The 22,824-nt window shown below is 41.7% G+C and overlaps 1 protein-coding gene across 6 annotated transcripts; it reads left to right on the forward strand.

Moving 5' to 3' along the window:
* The first annotated feature begins 578 nt into the window (after window positions 1-578).
* Window positions 579-22,763, forward strand: ENOSF1 (enolase superfamily member 1). 6 transcript variants are annotated; one of them, XM_035124565.3, is made up of 16 exons: window positions 637-1,029; window positions 1,904-2,012; window positions 6,017-6,132; window positions 7,626-7,712; window positions 10,045-10,071; window positions 11,796-11,868; window positions 12,511-12,549; window positions 13,478-13,560; window positions 14,799-14,833; window positions 16,504-16,591; window positions 17,395-17,529; window positions 18,544-18,585; window positions 19,483-19,612; window positions 19,908-20,007; window positions 20,980-21,061; window positions 22,307-22,763. In XM_035124565.3, the coding sequence occupies exons 1-16, from the start codon at window positions 946-948 to the stop codon at window positions 22,415-22,417; spliced, it is 1,341 nt and encodes a 446-aa protein (XP_034980456.2). In that variant the 5' UTR covers window positions 637-945; the 3' UTR covers window positions 22,418-22,763. The 6 variants fall into 6 exon arrangements, with proteins under 6 accessions (XP_088531539.1, XP_034980456.2, XP_034980457.2 ...); XM_088675413.1 differs by lacking the exon at window positions 7,626-7,712 and having other exon boundaries at window positions 579-1,029; XM_035124566.3 differs by lacking the exon at window positions 20,980-21,061 and having other exon boundaries at window positions 835-1,029.
* Window positions 22,764-22,824: the final 61 nt, after the last annotated feature.

Consider the following 22,824-nt stretch of genomic DNA (forward strand, 5'->3'; position numbering starts at 1 on the left):
GGGCTTATGGCAGTTTGGGAGTCCAACGATATCTGAAATGCTTGCCCACTCCTGGAATATATAGATTAAAGTGCACCATAACTATGGAGAATCCCTATCCTCATCAAGGATTGAAGAAAGAACTTCCTAGTCAAAGAGGATGTGTCCATAAATGCTCAAGTCCCAAGTCTTCGATGTGTTACTTTGTTGCAGGAGGGGATGGTGGACCAAGAGTTAAGGCTTCAATCAATCCTGTTCACCTGGGAGTAAGCAACATTGACATCAATGGGGCTTCTAAGTAGACAATTGTTATGTAAGTGTAAGACCTTTATTGTGGTATAAACTCCTAAGTCCACAAAAGGTTTTGCCAGAATAAACTTGAGAACCGGTATCCATTTTTGAGGTGTGTGTGGGAGAAAGTAAGCTTTGCAGTCTGCCTTTGCATGCTATTAAAGAAACAGGTGTTTTTTCCTGAGTTCAAGCGCAACCCCCATTAAAGCACATTGGAAGCACCAAAGAATTCTGGGCCCTGTAGTTCATCCCTCGCAGAGTTACAACTTCCAGCAACCCTTAAGAAACTACAGCACCCAGAATTCTTTGAGGCAGGGAGAGAAATGCGTTAAAAAGGCATAGTTGCGCAACGGCGCAAGTCAAGCTAGCCTCGGGGCTCCAGGATAAGCGCAAACACCACGCGATTAGCCCCTTGGAGTTGCGCGACACAAACAGGGCCAGGATTCCGGCCAGCCTCTTTCCGCCTTGTGGAGCTCTACCTTGTGGGGCCGCCCCTTCCTCTAGCTCTTCCCTGTTCTTCGAGCCTCCTCGGTATTTGCTTCCCCCTCCAACCTCCTCCCCTCGGATACGGCCGCCCACAAGCGCGGCGCGGGCCAATCGGCGTCCCGGAGGGATCCCCAGGGGTCGGCGGAAAGCGGATTCCCGCAGAACTCCCGCCGGAGGTTCCCTGTCGCGATGGGCCGAGGGAAGGTGTTGGGTCTGGCCGCGAGCGACGTCCGCTTCCCCACGTCCCTGGCCCGCCATGGCTCAGACGCGATGGTAAGCGCTGCGCCCGAGCGCGCTCTCTTGCCAAGGCGCCGCTAGGCAGCCGGATCTCCGACGGCTCCAGCAGGACAGAGATCTCCTCGGGTGCCGACGCTAGATCTCGACGATTGGGCTCGCCTGCCTCTCTTGCTTTTCTCCCTCGGGCGTTTTCCCAAGCTCAACGGAGCTGCGGAAGTTGCATCGCCTAGTTTTAAATGGGTTAGGAAGGGATGCTAGTAGTCGGTCACTTTAGACGTGTTCCTGCATTCTGCTCTTGGATCTGTCGTGATTTAGACACCACGCTGATTGTCCCTTTACGCAGCTAGGTTTGGATGGGCAAATAGCTTCATGACAGGTATTATCAGGCCCGGGGTCGGAGTCTTGCTGAAATAATGTTATAAACTCAAACCAAAAAGCATCCAGTGCCATGGGCGTAGCCAGGATTTTGGGGGGCGGGCAGGACTTCTTAACTAGAAATTCTATAACGCCCTTCATCTGAGGATCACATGATGGTTTACAATATAAAAACCTAAGAATACATAACATAGTAACAAACACAAACAATAACCACCCATACCCACAGGGGAGAAACTACATCATTTTCTATATGGAACTACACTGTTCCCTTTTATTGTTAGTAAATTCATAGGGAAATTTCTTAACGAAGAAAAAGTTGCTGCTTCCTGCTTGAAGGCTTTCACTGCCCTTTCCTACAACGCTGATGGTAAAGAGATACACTGCACATCTTGATTTTAAAACACAAAAACAACAACCCTTATTCATAAAAATTGTAGTTGGTGAATATGTCTATGTAAGAAGCCAGATGTAGATGCAAGTGTGTGTGTGTGTTGCTGGCATCAATATTGGTGGTTTTTGCTCTTCCATTTAGCACCCCGACCCAGATTATTCTGCAGTTTATGTTGTAATAGAAACAGATGCTCCTGACGGGCTCAAAGGTTATGGATTAACCTTTACGCTGGGCAAAGGGACAGAAGTGGGTAAGTTATCATGTTGCCTCTGATTTAAATGAATCATCTATTGTGAAAATGACACTTCCTCTTTGGGAAGGGCCTCCAAGAGGAAATCCAAGTTCAGGAGCTTTCTTGATCTTTGTAGTGTACTAATAAGTCATGTATTGCAACTGCTCCGCTGTAAAGCCGTAGAGAAGAGTAGAGCACTGAAACCTTTTGGCCAAGGGTTAGAGAATTTTCATTACTTCTGTTAGTGTTAATACTACTTCAATATCGAGGGTACCTACAAAACTTTTGCCATTTCCTGTTGCCTTAAAGGTAAAGGTAAAGGGACCCCTGACCATTAGGTCCAGTCATGACCGACTCTGGGGTTGCGCGCTCATCTCGCATTATTGGCCAAGGGAGCTGGCGTATAGCTTCCAGGTCATGTGGCCAGCATGACAAAGCCGCTTCTGGCAAACCAGAGCAGCACATGGAAACGCCGTTTACCTTCCCGCTGTAGCGGTTCCTATTTATCTACTTGCATTTTGACGTGCTTTCGAACTGCTAGGTTGGCAGGAGCTGGGACCAAGCAACGGGAGCTCACTCCGTCACAGGGATTCGAACCGCCGACCTTCTGATCAGCAAGCCCCACCTGGGTCCCTGTTGCCTTAGGCATGACATTTAACGGCAAGCTATCCTTGCAGATCTTGCCTGCAGGTTGCCAAAGTGTTGTTTTAAGCAGCCTCCGTTTTTTTCAGAAATCATGATATTTTAAAAGCTTCTTTCCCTGAACATCAGCTCAAACATGTTAATGCCAGCACGCAACAGGGTTGGTAGCACTGATGTGAAGTTGTTGCATTCATTAGGACTAAACCATAGAGTAAGAAGCTTTTAAACACAAATCCCATATTATGAAGGGCTGCCATTAGTGGGCTCTATCACCACCTGCTGGCTTATTCCAGAGGGGCAGCCATGTTTGTTTGTTGATGCAAAAAATGAAGCTTGTGACATCTTAAAAACCAACCAGATGTCAGGGCTGGGGAACCTGTAGGCCTCCAAATGATGTTGAACTCCCATTTCAGAGCCCCAGCCAGGATGGCCAAAGGTTAAGAATGATGGGAGTTTTCCAGCAACCTTTGGAGAGCCAGAGGTTCCCTTTCTCCATATTATGGCATAAGCTTTCATGGGTGGCCGTCTACTTCTCATGCATCTTATGAAGTGGACTGCTGTCTGTGAAAACCTATGCCATAATAAATGTTTTAATCACAGGATTCTTTGAAGAATTTCAGTCACCATGTGAAAATAGCAGCCCTATGGGTATAAGAGCCTTCTGGTTCTGCAGATAAAGTTTATCTGATAAGTAAACATTTTTCAATTATGTTTTGGTGTGGTCTTGACTTTAAATCAGTAAATATAGACCTTGATGCCTTTCTGCTGCATCTGGAACCTAATATTTATTGTAAAACAGGGATAGGAAACTGTGGCCCTTCATAGGTTATTTGACTCCAGTTCCCATCAGCTCTAGCCAACAAGTTACCTCACCTCACATGTGTGTGTTTCAGAATAACTGGATGCAAACTGCCCCATTTCTTCCCACATTTAATGTTCTCTCACGTTTCGATCTTGCCACATGCACAATGTACCACATTCCTGGAAAAACTACTTAAATTTCATGCCATTTTCTAATCACACACACACACACACACACAATGGGCACTTCTGTGGATAACGTGTACTCTCCTGCACCCCAAAATTTATTTTAATCTAGTTATCTGTGTAGATTCGCATGCCATTTAGCAATAGAGTTCAACCTGGATAAAATTTGCTTCTTTTAAAACACATGAAAAGTTTCCTATGCTCATCATCAGTGGCGTGCTTTACATTTAAGAAATAACTGGAAAGCACTCTCAAGCAGCAGGTGAAATTCTATCATTTACCAGGATGTGTGTGTATAAATGGTGATGTAAAATGTTGCAAACATGATCAGATTTAAAGAAAAGGTTTGCAATATCAGCTATTTTATTCTAGAAACATTTTGGCTACTTCTCCCCCCCCCCCCGCCTGCCCCTTGTCTCCCGCACATCTTCTACCAATGCAAACTGCTGAGCAATTTTCCCATCAGTTTGGGTTTCTGCTTAGTATAGTAACGTCTTCGCCACCTGCAGTTCCTTCTGATCTCAGTGCAACAACAGAATCATAATCCTTTAAAGCCTTTCCACTCCACTGCAGTATCTTGCTGCAGCTATTAACACCGGTAAATGAGTTGCAAGGCATGATGTTGATCAAACAGCTGTGATAACCCTAATCGGATTATATGACTTATAGTTCTCTTTTTATATCCTTTACTGCTTCTGTTCACCTCAACTGAAGTAAGAGGAGTTTGGCTAATGTATCACGCAGATACTTTCTGTACACACTCCAAAACCCTACCTTATCCCACTTCTGCTAGGAAGGAATTGATGGGATGCAATCCTTTGGGAGTTCTGTTATTTTCTTGCCAAAATTAGGAACTGCTTTACAAAATCTGATTAGTTCAATCTACCTTCATCTGCCATTCCTCTTTCGTTGGTAGTTCTTCCTGCTTCCATTTCTGTGCCAATAATACTCTTGCTGTAGTTGTCGCATATAAAAACAGTTTTTTATCTTGTCTTTTAATGTCAGTGCCTACAATACCAAGTAAAAATGCTTCTGGTTTTTTTTAAAAAAATGTACATTTCAACATCTTTTTCATCTCATTATAAATCTTTTCCCAGAAGCCTTTCACTTCCTTACATTCCCACCACAGATGATAAAAAGTGCCTTACTTTTCCTTACATTTCCAACATTTATTACTTATTTTATACATTTTAGCTAATTTAACTGGTGTAATATACCATCTATACAGTACATCATTTTCATTACATTTTCTTTCAAAGCATTGCATGCAGTAGATTTTGTTCCTTCTTTCCATAATTTCTCCCAGTCTTTTAGTTGTATAAAAGGTAAAGGGACCCCTGACCATTAGGTCCAGTCGTGACTGACTCTGGGGTTGCGGTGCTCATCTTGCTTTACTGGCCGAGGGAGCCAGTGTACAGCTTCCGGGTCATGTGGCCAGCATGACAAAGCTGCTTATGGCGAACCAGAGCAGCGCATGGAAACGCCATTTACCTTCCTGCCGGAGCGGTGCCTATTTATCTACTTGCACTTTGACGTGCTTTTGAACTGCTGGGTTGGCAGGAGCTGGGACTGAGCAACGGGAGCTCACCCTGTTGCGGGGATTCAAACCGCCAACCTTCTGATCGGCAAGCCCTAGGCTCTGTGGTTTAACCCACAGCGCCACCCGCGTCCCTCTTTTAGCTGTATATTATAACCAAAATCATTGGCCCAATGTATCATAACTGACTTAACCTCTTCATCTTTCAAATGCCATTCCAACAGCAATTTATACATTTTTGACAATGTTTTAAATTTGTTATTAAATTTGTTATTTGTTCTCTTGAAACACTAGCAGTCCTTTCATAATGACTTGGGACCAGGTCGCCTGCCTTCCTATGAAGCCAATTGTGTTTTAAAAAAAATCAGAAAAGTCCTGTCAATATCTGGGTAGCGTTTTCACGGGACATGGAAAAAGGTTTTGTCTGTGACTGCACCCAGGCTGGAATTCCCTCCCTTGTGATAGCTCATGGCACTTTCTACCTGTTTAGACAAGCCTTTGGCCTCATTATTTGCCACTCCCATTTACTTGATTTATAACCTGCCTTCCAAGAAGTTCCTAGCTGAGCGCTAAGCGGCTTTAGGATTAATCCTCCTCCTGTATTTGGCATACTGTAATTTTACATAGTTTTGTTGTCCACCTCATGCTAAGTGCAGAAAGGTAGAAGTAAAGTGCCAAGGACAATTCTGTGATTTAACCAGTCATCCCTGGCCAAACTGGCATTTCATCGCTCTAGGATTTCATTCAAGAGTTGTCTTTGGTTTGAAGGACTGAACACACAGTATTTTCACAGCTCACTAAAATCCTGGATTCATTTGCAATTTAAAGCCCTTCAAGATTTTGGTGTATTTTGCAGTTGTCTGTGCAGTCAATGCACTCTCTGCTCATGTGGTCAATAAAGACTTGGATGAAATAATTGGTGATTTTCGAGGTTTCTACCGGCAGCTCACCAGTGATGGGCAGCTCCGATGGGTAAGATACTTTTCAGCATTTTGGAATAAGGCTAATGCATGAATGCAAAAGTGTTTCCGTGTAAGAAAAAAATAACTGGAAATCTATTTACCGTATTGGCCCGAATATAAGCCTCACCCACAAATAAGCAACACCTTTCAAATACAAAGGGGGGGGGGGAAATACAATACCCGAATATAAGCCGCTCCCTTAAAATTGGGTTACAGGCTGAAAATTGCTGCGGTTGGTAGAATTGTAACTCCAAGACAATTTAAGCCTTTGATCTTGCAAGTCCACAAAAGTTACCCTACAATTGCTAAAATCGCAAATTGCTATTCAGTTGCTACAATTCCGCAGGCACTCACAGTCTCAAGCTCGCAAATTGGCAATAAAACATTTTTTGTTCTGTTTTACCCTATGTCTGTTTCAGCAGTGATACTGTAAAAGCCCATTTTTGTAAGCCGCACTTTTAACTTTTCATGGTCGGAATTTGGAAAACAAGTGTGGCTTATATTTAGGCCAATACGGTAGGTATTGATCCTGCCATCAGACATGTATTACCAAGTAAAGCAGAGCTGACTTGGCGCAACCTAAGACTTAGGTTCAACATAGCTTGTAGTCTTGTGTTCATGGCAACATCAAATGCTCTCACTCAGCCCCATTTATTGACTTACACATTTTCAACAAATATTCACTAAATGGCTGCTGTTGTACAAACCCCAAACAATGCAGGGACATTGCTAGGTGAGTTGCGCCCATCATGTTGTGGTTTTGTACAAGGCAATGTATGTGTTTGTTTGTGCTGGGTGTGCTGGAAAATGCTAGCTGTACTTTTAATACACCTTGGAATATAATTGAACTCAATTTATCTAAATCTCAAAGGGCTGATTTGCATGACATGGAAAGCCAAACTCTGACTTACCAAGAATGTGTGGGATCCTGGAGAGGAGCGCTCAGCCATTTCATTCCTCTTTGCTTCTGTGATGGGCAGAGCTAAGCTCAGTCCAAGTGGGTAAGTTTTATGCTCACTTGGTGAGGCAAGGTTTGTTCTTGGTTACAGCTTACAGTTAGTAAGGAAAGAACTTAACCAGGAGTCCCTGTTCAGAGGGCGTGCTAAGCCATATCTTGGCATGGTGGTAAAATTGACCAGGGAGGAGCAAAGTGGTTGTGAAACATCTTTTGGGAGCCTGCATGGTTCGCAGTCTTGCTCCAAGGTAGTTTGGCTTAACGTGTCGTGCATCCCCCCTTCACTGTTTGCTTCCATACAAATATGTATTCACAGCAAGTCTGGGAACCAAGAATTATAGGCTTACAGAACTGCAAGGAGACACGTAGCTGCTTATTCCATAAAAGGGTATCTTTGCTCAACCTTTTTTTGATATCTTTCAAGGAAGGAGGCTGCCCTAGCTAGATTATTCTAAATGCTTTAGATACCTTGTAGGCCTTTGGGGAGAGTGTCATACTTATCTCTTCATGGCTATGATAATATATTGACAACATCCCTTTGTCAACAGATTGGTCCTGAGAAAGGAGCTGTGCATTTAGCCACAGCTGCTATTCTGAATGCGGTCTGGGACTTGTGGGCCAAACAGGAAGGGAAGGTAATGGATTGGAAACAAGTGGACAAGACTCACAGTTTAGTCTACCTCCCAACTACAGTGGTGCCTCGACTTACGAATTTAATCTGTTCCTAAGGCACCTTCGTAGGTCGAAAAATCCGTAAGTCGAAAAACGCCATTGGAAACACGATTTCCTATAGGAATGCATTGGAAACGGAAAAAATTGTAAGTCAAAGCAACCCTATTTAAAAATTCGTAAGTCGAAAAATCCCTATCTAAAACTGCAGCGGTTTTCTTTCGGATGTCGAGGCATTCGTAAGCGCGCGACCATTACCCCCATTCGTAAGTCAAAAAATTCGGTTGTCAAGTCGTTTGTAAGTCGAGGTACCACTGTATTCTATTTTTCCATGGATGGAAGTGGAGGAATCTTCCTGATTTCAGGTGGCTGATCTATTTATATCACTGATATTCTATGATTCAGATTTGCCCTCAAGAGACACATGTGGTAGGTGGGTGTTGCCCGTCAGTGGTCATGACTGGAGCCAGTAATAGGAATAGCCAGAACTGGTGCAAACCATACCTGAAAATGGACAAAGCAGGGCTCATCGTGAGCTGTTTGAAGGTGTGCTATTAGCACCAATCAGTTGACTGGGGTAAAGACGCACCTTCAAAGGGGCTCACTGACAGCAGCTATCAGTTCCAAGGCATGGTTGCATCTCTACCTCTTTCAAGGCAGCTGAGATGCTGTCATCTTTCTCCTAGAATTATAGAATTGTAGAGCTGAAAGGGACTCTGAGAATCATCTGGTTCAAGGGTCAGCAACCTTTTTCAGCCGTGGGCTGGTCCCCCGTCCTTCAGACCATGTGGTGGGCTGGACTATATTTTTTGGGGGTGGGGGAAATGAAAGAAGTCCTATGCCCCACAAATAACCCAGAGATGCATTTTAAATAAAAGCACACATTCTACTCATGTAAAAACATGCTGATTCCCGGACCGTCCGCGGGCCGGATTTAGGCGGCGATTGAGTCGCATCCGGCCCCTGGGCCTTAGGTTGCCTACCCCTGATCTAGTTCAACTCCCTGCAATGCACAAATATGCAGCTGTCCCATACAGGGATTGAACCTGCAACCTTGGCATTATTAGCACCATGCTGTAACCAACTGAGCTGTCCAGGCCTGCCAGCTCTCAGTAGCCATGAGAGGCAAAGGTTGAGCAAACAGGTGGCAGGTTGTAGCACTCCATTCTTAGGCTGCATAAGCTCAAAGCATCCAAATGGAAATGCCTGGTCAGTTCCCATAATGCATCCTGTAACTGAATGCTACCACAGTGACCTGTGAGATCGAGTGGATCCTATCCTCAAAGTACTGTGCAAATAATTCACAGTGGGTGTTCAGTTTTAGTTAAGTCTTCTGCATTTATTAAAGCTGAGGGATAAGGAGTGAGGCAAGATCTCCTGCTTTGGCTGAGTGAAGATTTGAATCCAGGTGTCTCGTAAGTTCAATGCTCTAGTCATATAAATCAAGTGCAAATATTGGTGGGGGAAATCTACCTACCATATGCATTCCACAGAATGAGATTTTTCAGTATAAACCTAACTATAGCCTTTTGGGATATATGGAGAGAAGTATTATTTCTTTAAGTAAAGCATTTCAGATGCTTCCAAAATCAATTTTGTAGAAACAGAATGATTTCCAAATATATATGGTTTAGACTTTATAAGACTTTTATATTATGTGACTGATTTGGGCGTTATGTGTGTCTCATGTTAAGGTGATTACAGAATATGATATATTAGTATTGTGATAATCAGCCGGTTACGTTTAGTATAGAAATGATCCTTCCATGGCCAAATACATGCAGAGTGTAAGAAAAATCCAGAGGTGTTCTTTAAAATACTGAGGAACTAGCCACACAGTAACAGAGACAGGGCAAAGCCCCTCATCACTTTGGCCAGCCTGTCGGAGGAACGCAAGCAGCCTCTGACCTGTGCATTCAGGATCCTGGGCCCCTGCAGAGAGCATGTTAACAGAAACGACTAGTACCACCCAATTGCAAAATGCAGGTGTTGTACTTAATGGAACCTGAGCAGCAGTTTATAACAATTCCTGGCTTGCATGTCAGAGAATATAAGCAGCTGTCTTTCTGTAACCTGTTAATTTACCCTAACAACTGTTATAAGTGTTCAAACACAGGGATGAGGAACCTGTCCCCCTTCAGATTTTGTTGGAATACATCTCTTATCATCTCAGGCTGTCAGTCATGGCTGCAACTGATGGGACTTAGAGGCCTCCCACAATAGGCCTCCCCTCCCTCAGACCTGACAAAACAACTTTAAATATTTCAATCTCTCTCTCTCTCTCTCATTTTTTTAAAGCCACTCTGGAAACTGCTTGTTGACATGGTGAGAAAAAAACTGTATTATTAATTGTTTATTCATGTCCTTGCTGTGCTAATGTAATGGTATAAAGCTATGATTACAAATTGCGACCTATCACTAGTTAAATAGTTTGTGGCAAAAATCCACAAAGTCTCCTGAGTCCTGTGGACTACACAGCTTACTTGTCATCTCTGTGCTTCTTGCATTGCTGTGCAAAGCTGTCTCTGCCTTGGAACAATTGTCCATGAACAAATGCTATACCAGATGTTAGTTGGCATTTATAGTGCTCATTTATTTATTTTTTAAGTGCAGTAAGAAAGAAATGCTATGATTGTCAATATTACAATAGAAAGCCATATTTATGTTGTTTTTAAGCTGTTGGTAAGTAATTTGATATCACTAAACATTTGAGGCTTAAGTAATCAAAGAAAAGTAAGCAAATGGCTATTTTAATCTGTGTACTATTTTGGTCCTCAAAAAGTAAACTAGTGTATTTTCATTATTTGTTTTCCTGTAGCACCATCTATATACTGAGCACTTTATAAGCAGCAAGTTTGGCAGGTCCCTATTCCAAGAGGCTAATATATATACAGGATCCACATCTAAAATTGTACAGCCTGCATGTTTTGGTATTTGTTGCATCGGGTTACTCGTTTGAATGTCAATTTTGCAGCTTGTCATGCTGCTTGTGTGCATTTGCCTCTATACACAGTGCTTTCTCAATGAACGTTTGCTGTGTTAGAGGTCCTGTGTCTATACAAACCAGATTCTAAAGATCGGTGGTTTTCAATTCATGTGCCACATCAGATTACGCCCCTGGCTGAGCAAAGTTCCACTTTACCAATGCTGCCCTTGCATTGTTTTGTTGGTTTAAGCAGAGGATTTGTTCTATATTTTTATTGTTTGTGTTTATATGGTTTTTGTCCTGGCCTTCAGCTAGCACAATAAACTTATTGAACTTGAACCAATGCCACCCAGTGGGAGAGTACAGAAGAGAATCGGTGTGCTTTGTATGTGTGCAACAATATTGGCATTGAAACTCACGGTTGGTTTCAAACTTGGTACTTTTGTTAATAATAATTTAATAATAATAATTTATTATTTATACCCCGCCCATCTGGCCGGGTTCCCCCAGCCACTCTGGGCGGCTTCCAAAAAAACAGAAATTCTAAAATACAGAAATCCATCAAACATTAAAAGCTTCCCTAAACAGGGCTGCCTTGAGATGCCTTCTAAAGGTCTGGTAATTGTTCTCTTTGACCTCTAGTGGGAGGGCATTCCACAGGGTGGGTGCCACTACCGAGAAGGCCCTCTGCCTGGTTCCCTGTAACTTGGCTTCTCGTAATGAGGGAACCGCCAGAAGGCCCTCGGAGCTGGACCTCAGTGTCCGGGCAGAACGATGGGGGTGGAGACGCTCCTTCAGGTATACCGGACCGAGGCCGTTTAGGGCTTTAAAGGTCAACACCAACACTTTGAATTGTGCTCGGAAACGTACTGTTATTTTGCTTCCACCATTGTAAGGTGCCAGGAGTTCTCCAGAGTAGGACATTGTGGCTCAGATCTTGCTCTGGCCACAGCCAGCAAAGTTGGCACATGAGATTAGTGACTCCGGATGGGCAAGCATCAACAGACCTCTGAACACACAAACCTGTTTCTGTGCATGGAAAATGTCTCTTGGGCTGGGTTAATCATACCTGGTGTTTCACTTCTCAAATAATACAACAATTTGACTCCTCTTTCCTTACCAGGATCCTAAACAGTTGTTATCTTGCATAGATTTCAGATATATTACGGATGCCCTGACAGAAGAAGAAGCTCTCAGTAAGTTATTTTTATAGGCCGCAATACCTATGTTAACTTACTTTAGGTTTACCCTACTGATTTCCAAATCTGGAAATCTAGTATTCAATAATTAGTAAGTAGAGTGCTTTTTCTTAGTACTTAATGTGCTTTACTTTCATGACCTCAGTAAACTTTTAAATTGTTCTTGGATCAGCCCACTAGAACCATCTCTTTCCTGTTTAGGGAAGTTTTTAATGTTTGAAGTTTTATTCTGTTTTTAGTCCTCTGTTGGGAGCCGCCCAGAGTGGCTGGGGAAACCCAGCCAGATGGGTGGGGTATAAATATTATTATTATTATTATTATTATTATTATTATTATTATTATTATTATTATCTTCCAAATGGGGAGCCAGGGGGCTGAGGTTGAAACTCAATGGCTTCCCTATGACACCATGCCACCAGTGAATCTGTGACTAAGCAGAGGTTTAAACTGTGAACTGTACTTCATGGCTCATGCTTGAGGCTTCAGTGTAACAGCTCAGAGTAGACCCTGTAATTATTTGTACAGCAAGTGCCGTTCCATGTACTTTCACTTTATAAAAATAGCACTCTTTATAAATAAAGATGGGAGTGACATTGCATTTTGGTTTTAACATTGTGCTTTCTCTTTCCATTTCACTAGCAATCCTTCAAAGTGGCCTAGTGGGGAAAAAACAAAGAGGTAAGCAGGAAAAAAAATCTTCCTTCTGCTGTTAGTTGATTATTAGTTTGCATCCCAAAAGGTTCTTCTGAAACTTGATATGGGAAATGGCCACTGATCTCTCAACTGCATTGTGACACTGAATGCACTAAGGAATAGCCTTCTTTCTCTTTCTTCTTAAAGCAGGGAGCCTGTGGCCCTCCAAATGTTGTTGGACCATAGCTGCCAAGTACCCCGTTTCCCCCGGGAAACCCCCATATTTTCTTACCGTTTCCAGCAGGTGTCCCGAATGGCAAATTACCCCGTATTCCCCCGGATTACGGAGCTCCTGCCAGCGGCCATGTTCTTCTGGTGCCGCGCCGGCACCGGAAGTCGCTTCTACGCACTTCCGGACATGTGTAGACTTCCGATGCCGCTATGCCCATTTCCAAAATGTCCGCAGCGTCAGATGTCGCTTCTATGCACTTCCGGAAGTGCGTAGAAGCGACTTCTGGCACTGAGGACATTTTGGAAATGGGCACAGCGGCATCAGAAGTCGCTTCTACGCATGTCCGGAAGTGCATAGAAGCGACTTCCGGTGCCACGGTGCTGCTGATCCCGGATTTTTCAATCCAGAACTTGGCACCTACATGTTGGACTACCACCTTCCCTGACTATTGGGCATGCTGGCTGGCGATGAGGAGAGTTGCGAATCCAACAACAAATGGTTGTTCCTCAACCCTTCCTTAAAGGCACTGTTTGGAAACTCTCTAGCTACTTTCAGGCAAAGCAGTGGGAAATGACCCTGTAGGAATCCAGGCTTTTCATTCATCCTAGAGGTCTTTTAAAACATTTTTACTTTAGTGTCCAGTTGTTGTAGGGAATCCAGATGTGGGATTCCCAGGGTAGTGATTCTGTTGCAAGGAAATTTCATTTAAATTGCTGGTGGTGACGTTCTGCCTCTTTGTAGAAGAACAAATGTTGGAACACGGCTACCCAGCTTATACCACATCGTGTGCTTGGCTAGGCTATCCAGACCAACAGCTGAAACAGGTTTGGTTCTTCCGCACTCTTTCCATTTAGATTTCTGCTTTGAGTTCAGATGCACAAAAGATGAACAAACGTAATTGGTTTAGGCAGTACAGAGGAAGAGTCCAAAGCAAGTTCCATTTTGAAATGCAGGTGTCAGATATTGTCAGGTTTTTTTTAGCATGCACATGGGTCACTGTTGCTCTTAGACTGGTTCACACTAGGGATGGAGGATAAATTTGATCCAGTTTGCATTAAAATGCAAACTTTCCTAATGCAGAGTTTCCAAAATAATATGCAAATGGAAACACAGCCAACGTTCAGAACTTTAAAAACCAAGTAATGTGTGCAAGAATGCATATACTGGGGTGCTGTGTCCATAAAAGTGCATGTATTAATGAAAGTAACATTCAAAAAATGCATTATTTTAGGGGAAAGTGCTTTACAAAAATACGTCTATAGGCATGATTGCATACAGAAAGGTGCAAATTAGGAGACAGGCACTAAATGCTTTTGGATTTTCACAAGGATTTATTATTATTATTGCAAGGTGTTGAAATGTGGAGAGCTGAATTTAGGACTACAAACGAGAAACTGAGAGGGAATGAAATTGCAGAGATGGGCAGATCTGTCCAATTTTCCCTGGCTGTTGTATGTGGGTGGGATATGGAAACAAGTCTTAAAGGGTTTGTTCTTTCTCCTGCTGTGCATAGAACAATTTGTATGACTCATGGTCCATGTGTGGTAATGCTGGTTTAAGTAGATATTGCTCCCTTGAACCATTTGCCCCTCTTTTGTGACAGACAGATCTCCCAAGATAGACTCTCCCTTAGATACTGCATGCTGTGTGAGTAGACACACTTGTATTGTACACATACAGGGATTGTGTGAAATGACAATTGCTTCTCACTCCCCATTTTTTCAGTCTTTGCCGACCTGGTGCCCTCCAGATGTTTTTGAACTACACAACTCCCATCAGCCCCAGCCAGCAGAACTGTGTTGACTGAGGCTGATGGCAACTGCATTCCAAAATATTTGGAGGGCACTAGTTTTGCAAAGGCTGCTCTAGACCAGCGAACCTAAAAAGCGATAAATCTTAAATCACACTAAGCGAGCGAAGTCACCATTAACCTGTGAAATACGCTGCTATGAAAGACGAGACAAAAAACCAACAGATTCTGTCGGTTTGGCTAAGAGTCCTTTTGTACAAATTGTTGCTCACGTGTGCTGTATGTGTGTGACAGATGTAACTTTCTTGGCAGCTGTGTACTGAAGCGCTGAAGGATGGTTGGACCAGGTATAGTCAATTTATATTGAATACTTCACTTCTCGTTTTATAAGATCTACATAACAAGCAAGTTCTGGTTTGTCAGGAAAACGACAAGAGAAAATGAATTTTCTTACCTTTGTTTTTGGAAGTTATTGATTTGCTTCCAAAGTGGGCTACACAATTGCTGCTTTATGTACATACGGGCACTACATCAGGCATCCCCAAACTGCGGCCCTCCAGATGTTTTGGCCTACAACTCCCATGATCCCTAGCTAAGAGGACCAGTGGTCAGGGATGGTGGGAATTGTAGTCCAAAACATCTGGAGGGCCGCAGTTTGGGGATGTCTGCACTACATCCAAAAGTTGCAGTCATGGTTGGTAGTTCACCTGACCTCCTGCTGCCTGCGTTTCTTCTGCTTCCTGGGAGGCAGGGGCAAGGTCTGCATGGTGTGTGTGCATTTGCACTGGACAGACCTTAACTGCCACATCCCGCATAACCCCCCTCCTGGTAAGAAGCAGCAACACAGGTGATGGGTGATCAGGTGAGTGCCACCAACCACTACAGCAAAGTTGTTGCCATCAGCTTTGACAGCTCATATCAATTGCCGGGCTGAAGGAAAGAAGAAATAAATGAATGACTGTCCTCCTACACCTCAAACAGGTGAGCAGCACGACTGGTCCCTTTGTTCTGCATTGCAGGGGTATCTGAGCATGTGGAGGCAAGTTGTATCTTCTGTGCAGACACAAACTTAGGGTGTGAAGAAACCAACCTAGAATGTCAATCTAGGATTTATGTTTCACCCTAACTGAATCGAGGCATTGGACTCAGTCCTACATCAAGTTACTCATGCTCACATCTTGTTGAGTCCACCGGTTGACATGAATTTACATGAGGTGTTTTTACGCACATTTGAAAGAACAACAGTTGTTCTCATTCATATTGCTTCTGAAGTTCAGAGTTGGAGAGTGGAGTATAAACTTTTCCAGTCTGGAACTCCTGGGCTAGTTCTGAGCCCAAACCAAGTCTTCCACAAGTTCAGTCTCGGTTCATAATTACTTCATCTCTTAACAACAGTGTTCCTCAGTGCCACAGACACCCATTTCCCGTTCTTTCAAAAATATATATACCTGGAAGAGGTGCCTGAAGAAAAGGCTGTTCCTTCAGAAGTCTTGAGTGGCAGCAACATTGTGGGTACCAAGACTCCTAGGAAATATAGTTTCTCACACTTTGCAGATCATTTCCTTGCATTCAGAACATTGTTATCACAGCAGTTAAGTAATCAAGGCTCCTGAAGCAGGTTTTAAAAAGTAACATTTCATGATAAATTTTGGGAGAAAGAAGAAAGGGGCATCAGGTTTTAAAGAGTCTAGGAGTAGGAAGTCCTTAATCCGTTGAGTTCCTGTGGGTGGGTTTTAGAAGGATATTGTGGGAGGGAAGTCTTCTAGGCCTGCAACAAGTTATTTATAGAGCACATAGGGCCAGGTTTAAAACAAATTAATTTTGCCCCAATCTAAACTGAGTCTATATTAGCTCCTTCTAGGCGAGCAAAGACTGAGTTTGGCCTTGAAAAGCTTGCCCTTCTCCAGTTCTGATTTTTATGCTCTTACATAAAAGATAAAAGAAATGAGCGATCATAGAAGAAAAAAGCTGTTACAAACTTTTAGCCATCTTAATTTTATTACAATTGTGTCTCTAGGTTCAAAGTAAAAGTTGGAGCGGATCTCCAGGATGACATTCGAAGATGCAGACTTGTTAGAGAAATGATTGGTCCTGAAAATACACTGGTATATCTCACATATCTAGGGATATGCTTTGTTGCAATACCTATCATGCTGCCTGTCACTGTCGATCATGTGGATGGTTGGAATCCATGCCTATGTTGGGTTGGAAAGTAACCAGCCATTGCTTTTGGCCAGGCTTCCTCAACCTCAGCCCTCCAGATGTTTTGAGACTACAATTCCCGCCATCCCTGACCACTGGTCCTGCTAGCTAGGGATCATGGAAGTTGTAGGCCAAAAACATCTGGAGGGCTGAGGTTGAGGAACCCTGCTTTTGGCATACTGACAAATCTGAGTCTCTTTATTTTTTGGAATCAGCTTTGATGAACTTAATGTTAAAAATATACATTTTAGTTATATGACCCTCCAAAACTTCCTTCAGACACTATCTTTAGAATTGTGTTTTGTTTTCTTATTTTGTAATAAGCACATTGTGTGCATTTACTTGGAAGCAAGTCCCACTGAAGCATGCACAGGACTTCAGTCTTAGCCGAAGCATAACTGCTCAGATTTTTCACTACATTTGAGTCCTGTGTTGGTCATAGTTAATTAGGACTTTGTTTCTTTAGAATAAATGTGTGGTTTGGAGAATCGGGTACATTATTTCTTCCTACTTGAAAATGCTAGCTAACAGATACTAGATGATTCAAATTGTTTAACACCTCAGCAGTATGAACCTAGTGTGTATCATAAGAAAAGCTTGACTTCAATTCTCATTACTTTCCATCTGTCTAAAATCAACATCGCCATTGTTATAACACTGAGTTCGATGACATGGTTGAGTGAATGCAGTCTGTAACTATTCCCAGATGCTGGATGCTAACCAAAGATGGGAAGTGAAAGAAGCCATAGAATGGGTCACAAAACTAGCTGAATTCAAACCACTGTGGATCGAGGAACCAACTTCCCCCGACGATATTCTTGGGCACGCAACTATTGCAAAGGTCAGAGGAGTTGTTTTCCATTTTGGTGAGATGACAACCTAGAATGTAGATCTAGGATTTATGTTTCGCTCCAACTGAATCAGGGCATTGGACTCTCTACATAACAGAAGAAGAGTTTGGATTTGATATCCCGCTTTATCACTACCCTAAGGAGTCTCAAAGCGGCTAACATTTCCCTTTCCCTTCCTCCCCCACAACAGACACCCTGTGAGGTGGGTGGGGCTGAGAGACTTCAGAGAAGTGTGACTAGCCCCAGGTCACCCAGCAGCTGCATGTGGAGGAGCGGAGATGCAAACCCAGTTCCCCAGATTATGAGACTACCACTCTTAACCACTATACCACACTGGCTCTCAGAGAACTTTGATGATTTATTGACTTGTGCTTTTCTTTAGAACACTCAGAGTTCAGGCTCAAACAGTTGTCAAAAGTAATTAACATCTACTTGCTACAATATCCTGTCACACATCCAGCATATATTCCATTAAACTTTAAATGAGTAACATATTTGTGAAGGCTAATAAAAGACTGAAAAATATATACATCCATGTACAAGCCAACCAGCAATGCTCCTAATATGCATGTGATTCATGCACTCTTTAATATGTTTGGCCTGAAGTTCAAATTATATGAGAAATATAATACTAGCCAAGGATGTGTGATCAAAACTTATTAGAGCACCAGTGGTCTCGCATGTACACCATAGCCAAATCCAACACCAAGTTAGTAATGCTTAAGCACCATTGATTTCTGTGGGATTTGTGTGCATAACTCTGCTCGGTTACAGTCCAAGTATATTCCATATGGCCACACACACCCGCTTATGTAATTCTTCACACCTAATTGATTAAGCAAAGAAAGTATCAACTATGCTAATAATTCTATCATTTCCTTTAGCTTTCTTCTAATTGTATGAAATGATTGCAGAACCATTACGTTTTGTTTCCCCCCTGTGAATAACTGGATTTGGAAAAACTCAGAAACCTATGGCATGTCACAAGCTGTTCTTGTTTTTAGGCTTTAGCGCCATTAGGGATTGGTGTTGCAACAGGAGAACAAGTAAGTTTCTTTATAAATGTCTTATTTCATTTTATTTGTCTTGGAAGCCATTCCATCGAACTTTGCTGAAATGTGTGATTGGGTAAAATCTTCCCATCACATTTCCTTGAACTGAAATATTTGTTTATGAGAAAGTGCCAAATAAAGTGTGCCTATCAGCTTGTGATCCTAAGTTAATATACCGAGCAATCCAATAGATGTCTAATTGGAAGTAAGCCCCCTGGAATTCAATGAGACTTTCTCCCGGGGAAGAACATACTGCAACTTTAAGGAAATTCATGGAAGGAAAGTTTCCCATCCCCTTCATTCTCCTACAAAAAGTATCTCTGGAGGGCTAGGATGGTGCTGGTGCCAGAGCTATGGGGAATGGAGCCATGACAATTGTGATAAAATGTTACGTTCAAAGCTTTGCTTTGAAATCATTTTCTTGTACAGTACTACTTAAAATTTAAACAACTTATGGAAGTATTTACTGAATTGTCCTTTAAGAAAAAAAATGGAACAAATCAAAATTGTCAAGAAACTAGTTTTAGCACACCCAAAGTGCTAGGTATTTTATATTTAAATATGCATGCATGCTTCTTTGGGGCAGTCACCTGAGATATGTTAATTACAACTGTATTTGTTTTATGAGTGTGCATTGCTAAAAAATACACCCTGTTCCATTCCTCATATAATTTGAAACCTTAATATGGAACAGGGCAGTCAGAATCTTTTCAGTTTTGTCTCTTCAGCTGTTTTTTAGGATGCAGAAGTTTAATATGCATTGCTTTGAAAAGCAACAACAGCATACAGTCTCTATAATAAAATGCTGTAGTTTATATGGATTTTAAGCTAACCTTCAAATATTTCGATATTAAATAATTTGGGCTAAGCAATTTTTTCCATCATCTGCAGTGTCATAACAGAGTGATGTTTAAGCAGCTCCTGCAGGCTCAGGCCTTGAGTTATGTCCAGGTGGATAGCTGCAGGTTGGGCAGTGTCAATGAAAACTTGTCTGTGCTGCTGATGGCCAAGAAATTTCAAGGTAAGGCTCTTGAAAATTTTGCTGTAGTAGTACTAGGTGTGTTTTCTGGTCTTTTCTGCTGCTGGCATAGCATTTGGTTTTGCGTATGTTAGCAAGATTTTTATGTGATTCTTTATAGCGGAAGTAGGTAGTATTAGGGGAGTTTGGCTTTTTCGATGAATCATCTATGATAAATATATTTTTGAACGGCTAAAGGAATGAATTAAACACCACAAAGGATATTTTAGGCCAGAGGGATGAAAAGTTGTGTTGCCTTGTCAGCAATGCTAATGCAATTTGTATCCTTTGTTTTCAGTCCCTGTGTGTCCTCATGCTGGAGGGGTTGGGCTCTGTGAGCTGGTACAGCACTTGATAATATTTGACTACATTTCAATATCTGGTAGCCTTGAGAACAGGTTAGTAGTAGTATTATCTGATTCTTCCCTATTGGAACAGTCTCCAAGAGTCTTGGCTTTTGGCTCTTGGACCCAATGCCTAGATTCTGGTGTTTGATCAATCATACATATCATCTTTTTGATAGAGAAATTCAGGACAAAGCTTTACCCTTCTATGCCACAACCGTGGCCCTGGTTTTCATTTTTATCCCTCTCTTTAACCCTTGTTGTTAATCCCAGCCGTAGTCTGAAGTCTTTCTAAAACTTTGTTTACTTAGCAAACCTGAGCAACCATCATACTCCCATGTATTTCTCAACAGTTACAAGATCGATAACTTGTAGTGTTTGATTTCCCCACCCCAATGTTCTTTTAAAAAATATTACAATATTACAATTAACTTACTATTCTGTCAGGACTGTCAATATACTATTACTCAAATTAATAGTGAAATCATCATACAGCTAATTGGTGAGGTGTCCATTCCATCTTCAGCAACTTCTCAAAATAACAGCCTTTTGCCAATACCATACATTCTCTTTGAGTGTGGATATATTACTTGAAGTGTTTTGAAATATTTGTTTTGTTTTGTATTTCCACCAATATATTTCTGTATGTAGCTAAAATGTACAGCACTGCAATGATGGAGCTCAGAAGTAACCCCCCCCCCCATTCATTTTTGCTCCAAGCTGGCTTTATTTTGATGCAGCAGTTAACGTTCTCACAGTGAAAAGCTACAACACTCAATTTCTTATTTATAATATTTTTTGAGGGGGGAAACTTACTGGGTTACGGACTCCTTCCATTATTAGGAGCTCAGTATTTCACTTTACATATCTCATGGTAGCTCAACAGGAAATTTAAGTTAACATTATACTCAATTAGATTTATGTCAGAATGTAATACTTCTTGTGTTAAACTGGAGTCATTTTGAAATAACTTTATTTTCTGGTAGGACTTTAAAGGGGTCTAGTGAACCAATGTTTTCCTTTCAGGATGTGTGAATATGTTGACCATCTACATGAACACTTCAAGTACCCTGTAGTAATCAAGAATGCATCCTATATGCCACCACAGGTATTTGTACCCCCAGATTATTTTCAGTGCTCCCAGAATGCAAGTCTTTCCTCAAACTTTAATGGAGGCAAGAGGGCAATCCACATATATCCTATTCACAGCATGTGCAAGTTGTCATTGTTTTAAAACAGCCCACAGGCTAAATTTGGTTGTCGTGTCATGGTAATAGCAGGTGATGACAGGTAGATGGCCCCATACACCTGCAGGGAGCAGGCAAGTTTAGGTTCTGCTAACAGGATCCTGTTCTCCACCCATAAAGGATACTCAGGACAGCTTCTGAACTTTGGATTAAGGCTCTTGCTGAAGCAGTGTTCAAGAAGATTTTGCAAATCCACAAAATATATGGCTGCTTTGTATTTATAATTTTAGTATTGAAATTAAGGGTCCTTGAGTAAGCTTCCAGATGATGTTAGCATTAATTTTTGTTTACTATGACCTCGTGAACACTATGACCAATTAATGCACAATTTTGTAACACAAAGCAAAATGCATTATTGAATGCAATATGCAAGTTGCTGCTAATTATATTCGCAACATATACAGAAGTTAACAGGTTCTGTATCATACCAGCTTGTTTCCAGGCAGACCTGCCAAAATAGTGACAAAGTAGAGGTGTTTAAGGCTAATTCTATGCACAAGTTTCCATGAAAATTGTCTTAAGTAGCTAGAACATCTTATGGGGTGGCTAACCTTTTTCTCCCAAGAGTCTCACTGAATGTTAGTCATGCCTCTGAGGTCTCTATGCCAGACTAGGCGTGGCCAACACAGAGATTTGTTTTATCACCCCACAGCATGGCTGAAGTAGAAGTTCAGGCAGCAAGAAAAATTGGGATTTTTCTTCTTCTTCTTCTTACAGTGTAAGCGTGTCTATTCTCCTATGATATAGCCCCATTGCAGCTTTAGTCATGCTTCCTGTTTCCTAAGTGCTGCAAGAAACAGAAACAGTTTCTTGCATATAGAAACATATATATAGAAATATATATATATAAATATATATAAATATATATAAATATATATATATATATATAAATATATATATAGAAATATAGAAACAGTTTAGCCAAAGGTGCAAGACTGATCAGCCTAAGACCTGGTGAAGTGGAATGTTTTAAATAGAAAAAAGCAATTCATGACCTTTTAAATTTGTCTGTTGTTGTGCTACGTTGTTTGTGTTTCTATCCTACAAACTGCCCTGTGATCTTTATATGAAAGGGGAATAATAATAATAATAATTTGTTCTTTCAGACAGCTGGATATTCCACTGAAATGAAAGAAGATTCTGCAAGGAAATACCAGTTTCCACAAGGAGAAGTCTGGCAGAAGCTCCTCTGTGAACATAAAATACAGCTAAAATAAGCTTAAACACTGAAAGTTTTCAGGGTGAGGTTTAAGCTCCCCAGAGCTATATTTACCACGACAAATGGTTGGTTTTGCTGAAGCTTCAAGAAGATTTCGGATTCAAATTAATGCTTTTAGAACAATTTCCTCCACTTACATAACAAGAATAGGTTGCAGCCCCAATTACAGAACTCCTGATCACTTTAAGGAAAAATAAGAGCCTTTTAAATAGTTAAGCTGAAAGGGTACATGATTCATTTTTCCTGACACTGTTCCAGGAACTACAGTATTATATAATGCAAGATTGCACTTTGAATGTGCATCTGCTGAGTTTAGAAGTTTCAATAAAGAAACTGTGACTAGACGCTGTGTTTTGTTCTGTCATATATACTAAGGATGTTTTCAGGCATGTCAGAGGTGGGGGT

This window comes from Zootoca vivipara, chromosome 8, assembly GCF_965207765.1.
Source record: "Zootoca vivipara chromosome 8, rZooViv2.hap1.1, whole genome shotgun sequence".
NCBI lineage: Eukaryota > Metazoa > Chordata > Lepidosauria > Squamata > Lacertidae > Zootoca > Zootoca vivipara.

What these genes read in the sequence shown, in the direction of transcription:
- ENOSF1 (XM_035124565.3), top strand. Translation starts at nt 946, where the DNA reads ATGGGCCGAGGGAAGGTGTTGGGTCTGGCCGCGAGCGACGTCCGCTTC. An exon ending in CTGAAGGATGGTTGGACCAG is followed by an intron (nt 14,834 to 16,503) that starts GTATAGTCAATT and finishes TTGTGTCTCTAG; the next exon opens with GTTCAAAGTAAAAGTTGGAG. An exon ending in GTGTTGCAACAGGAGAACAA is followed by an intron (nt 18,586 to 19,482) that starts GTAAGTTTCTTT and finishes CATCATCTGCAG; the next exon opens with TGTCATAACAGAGTGATGTT.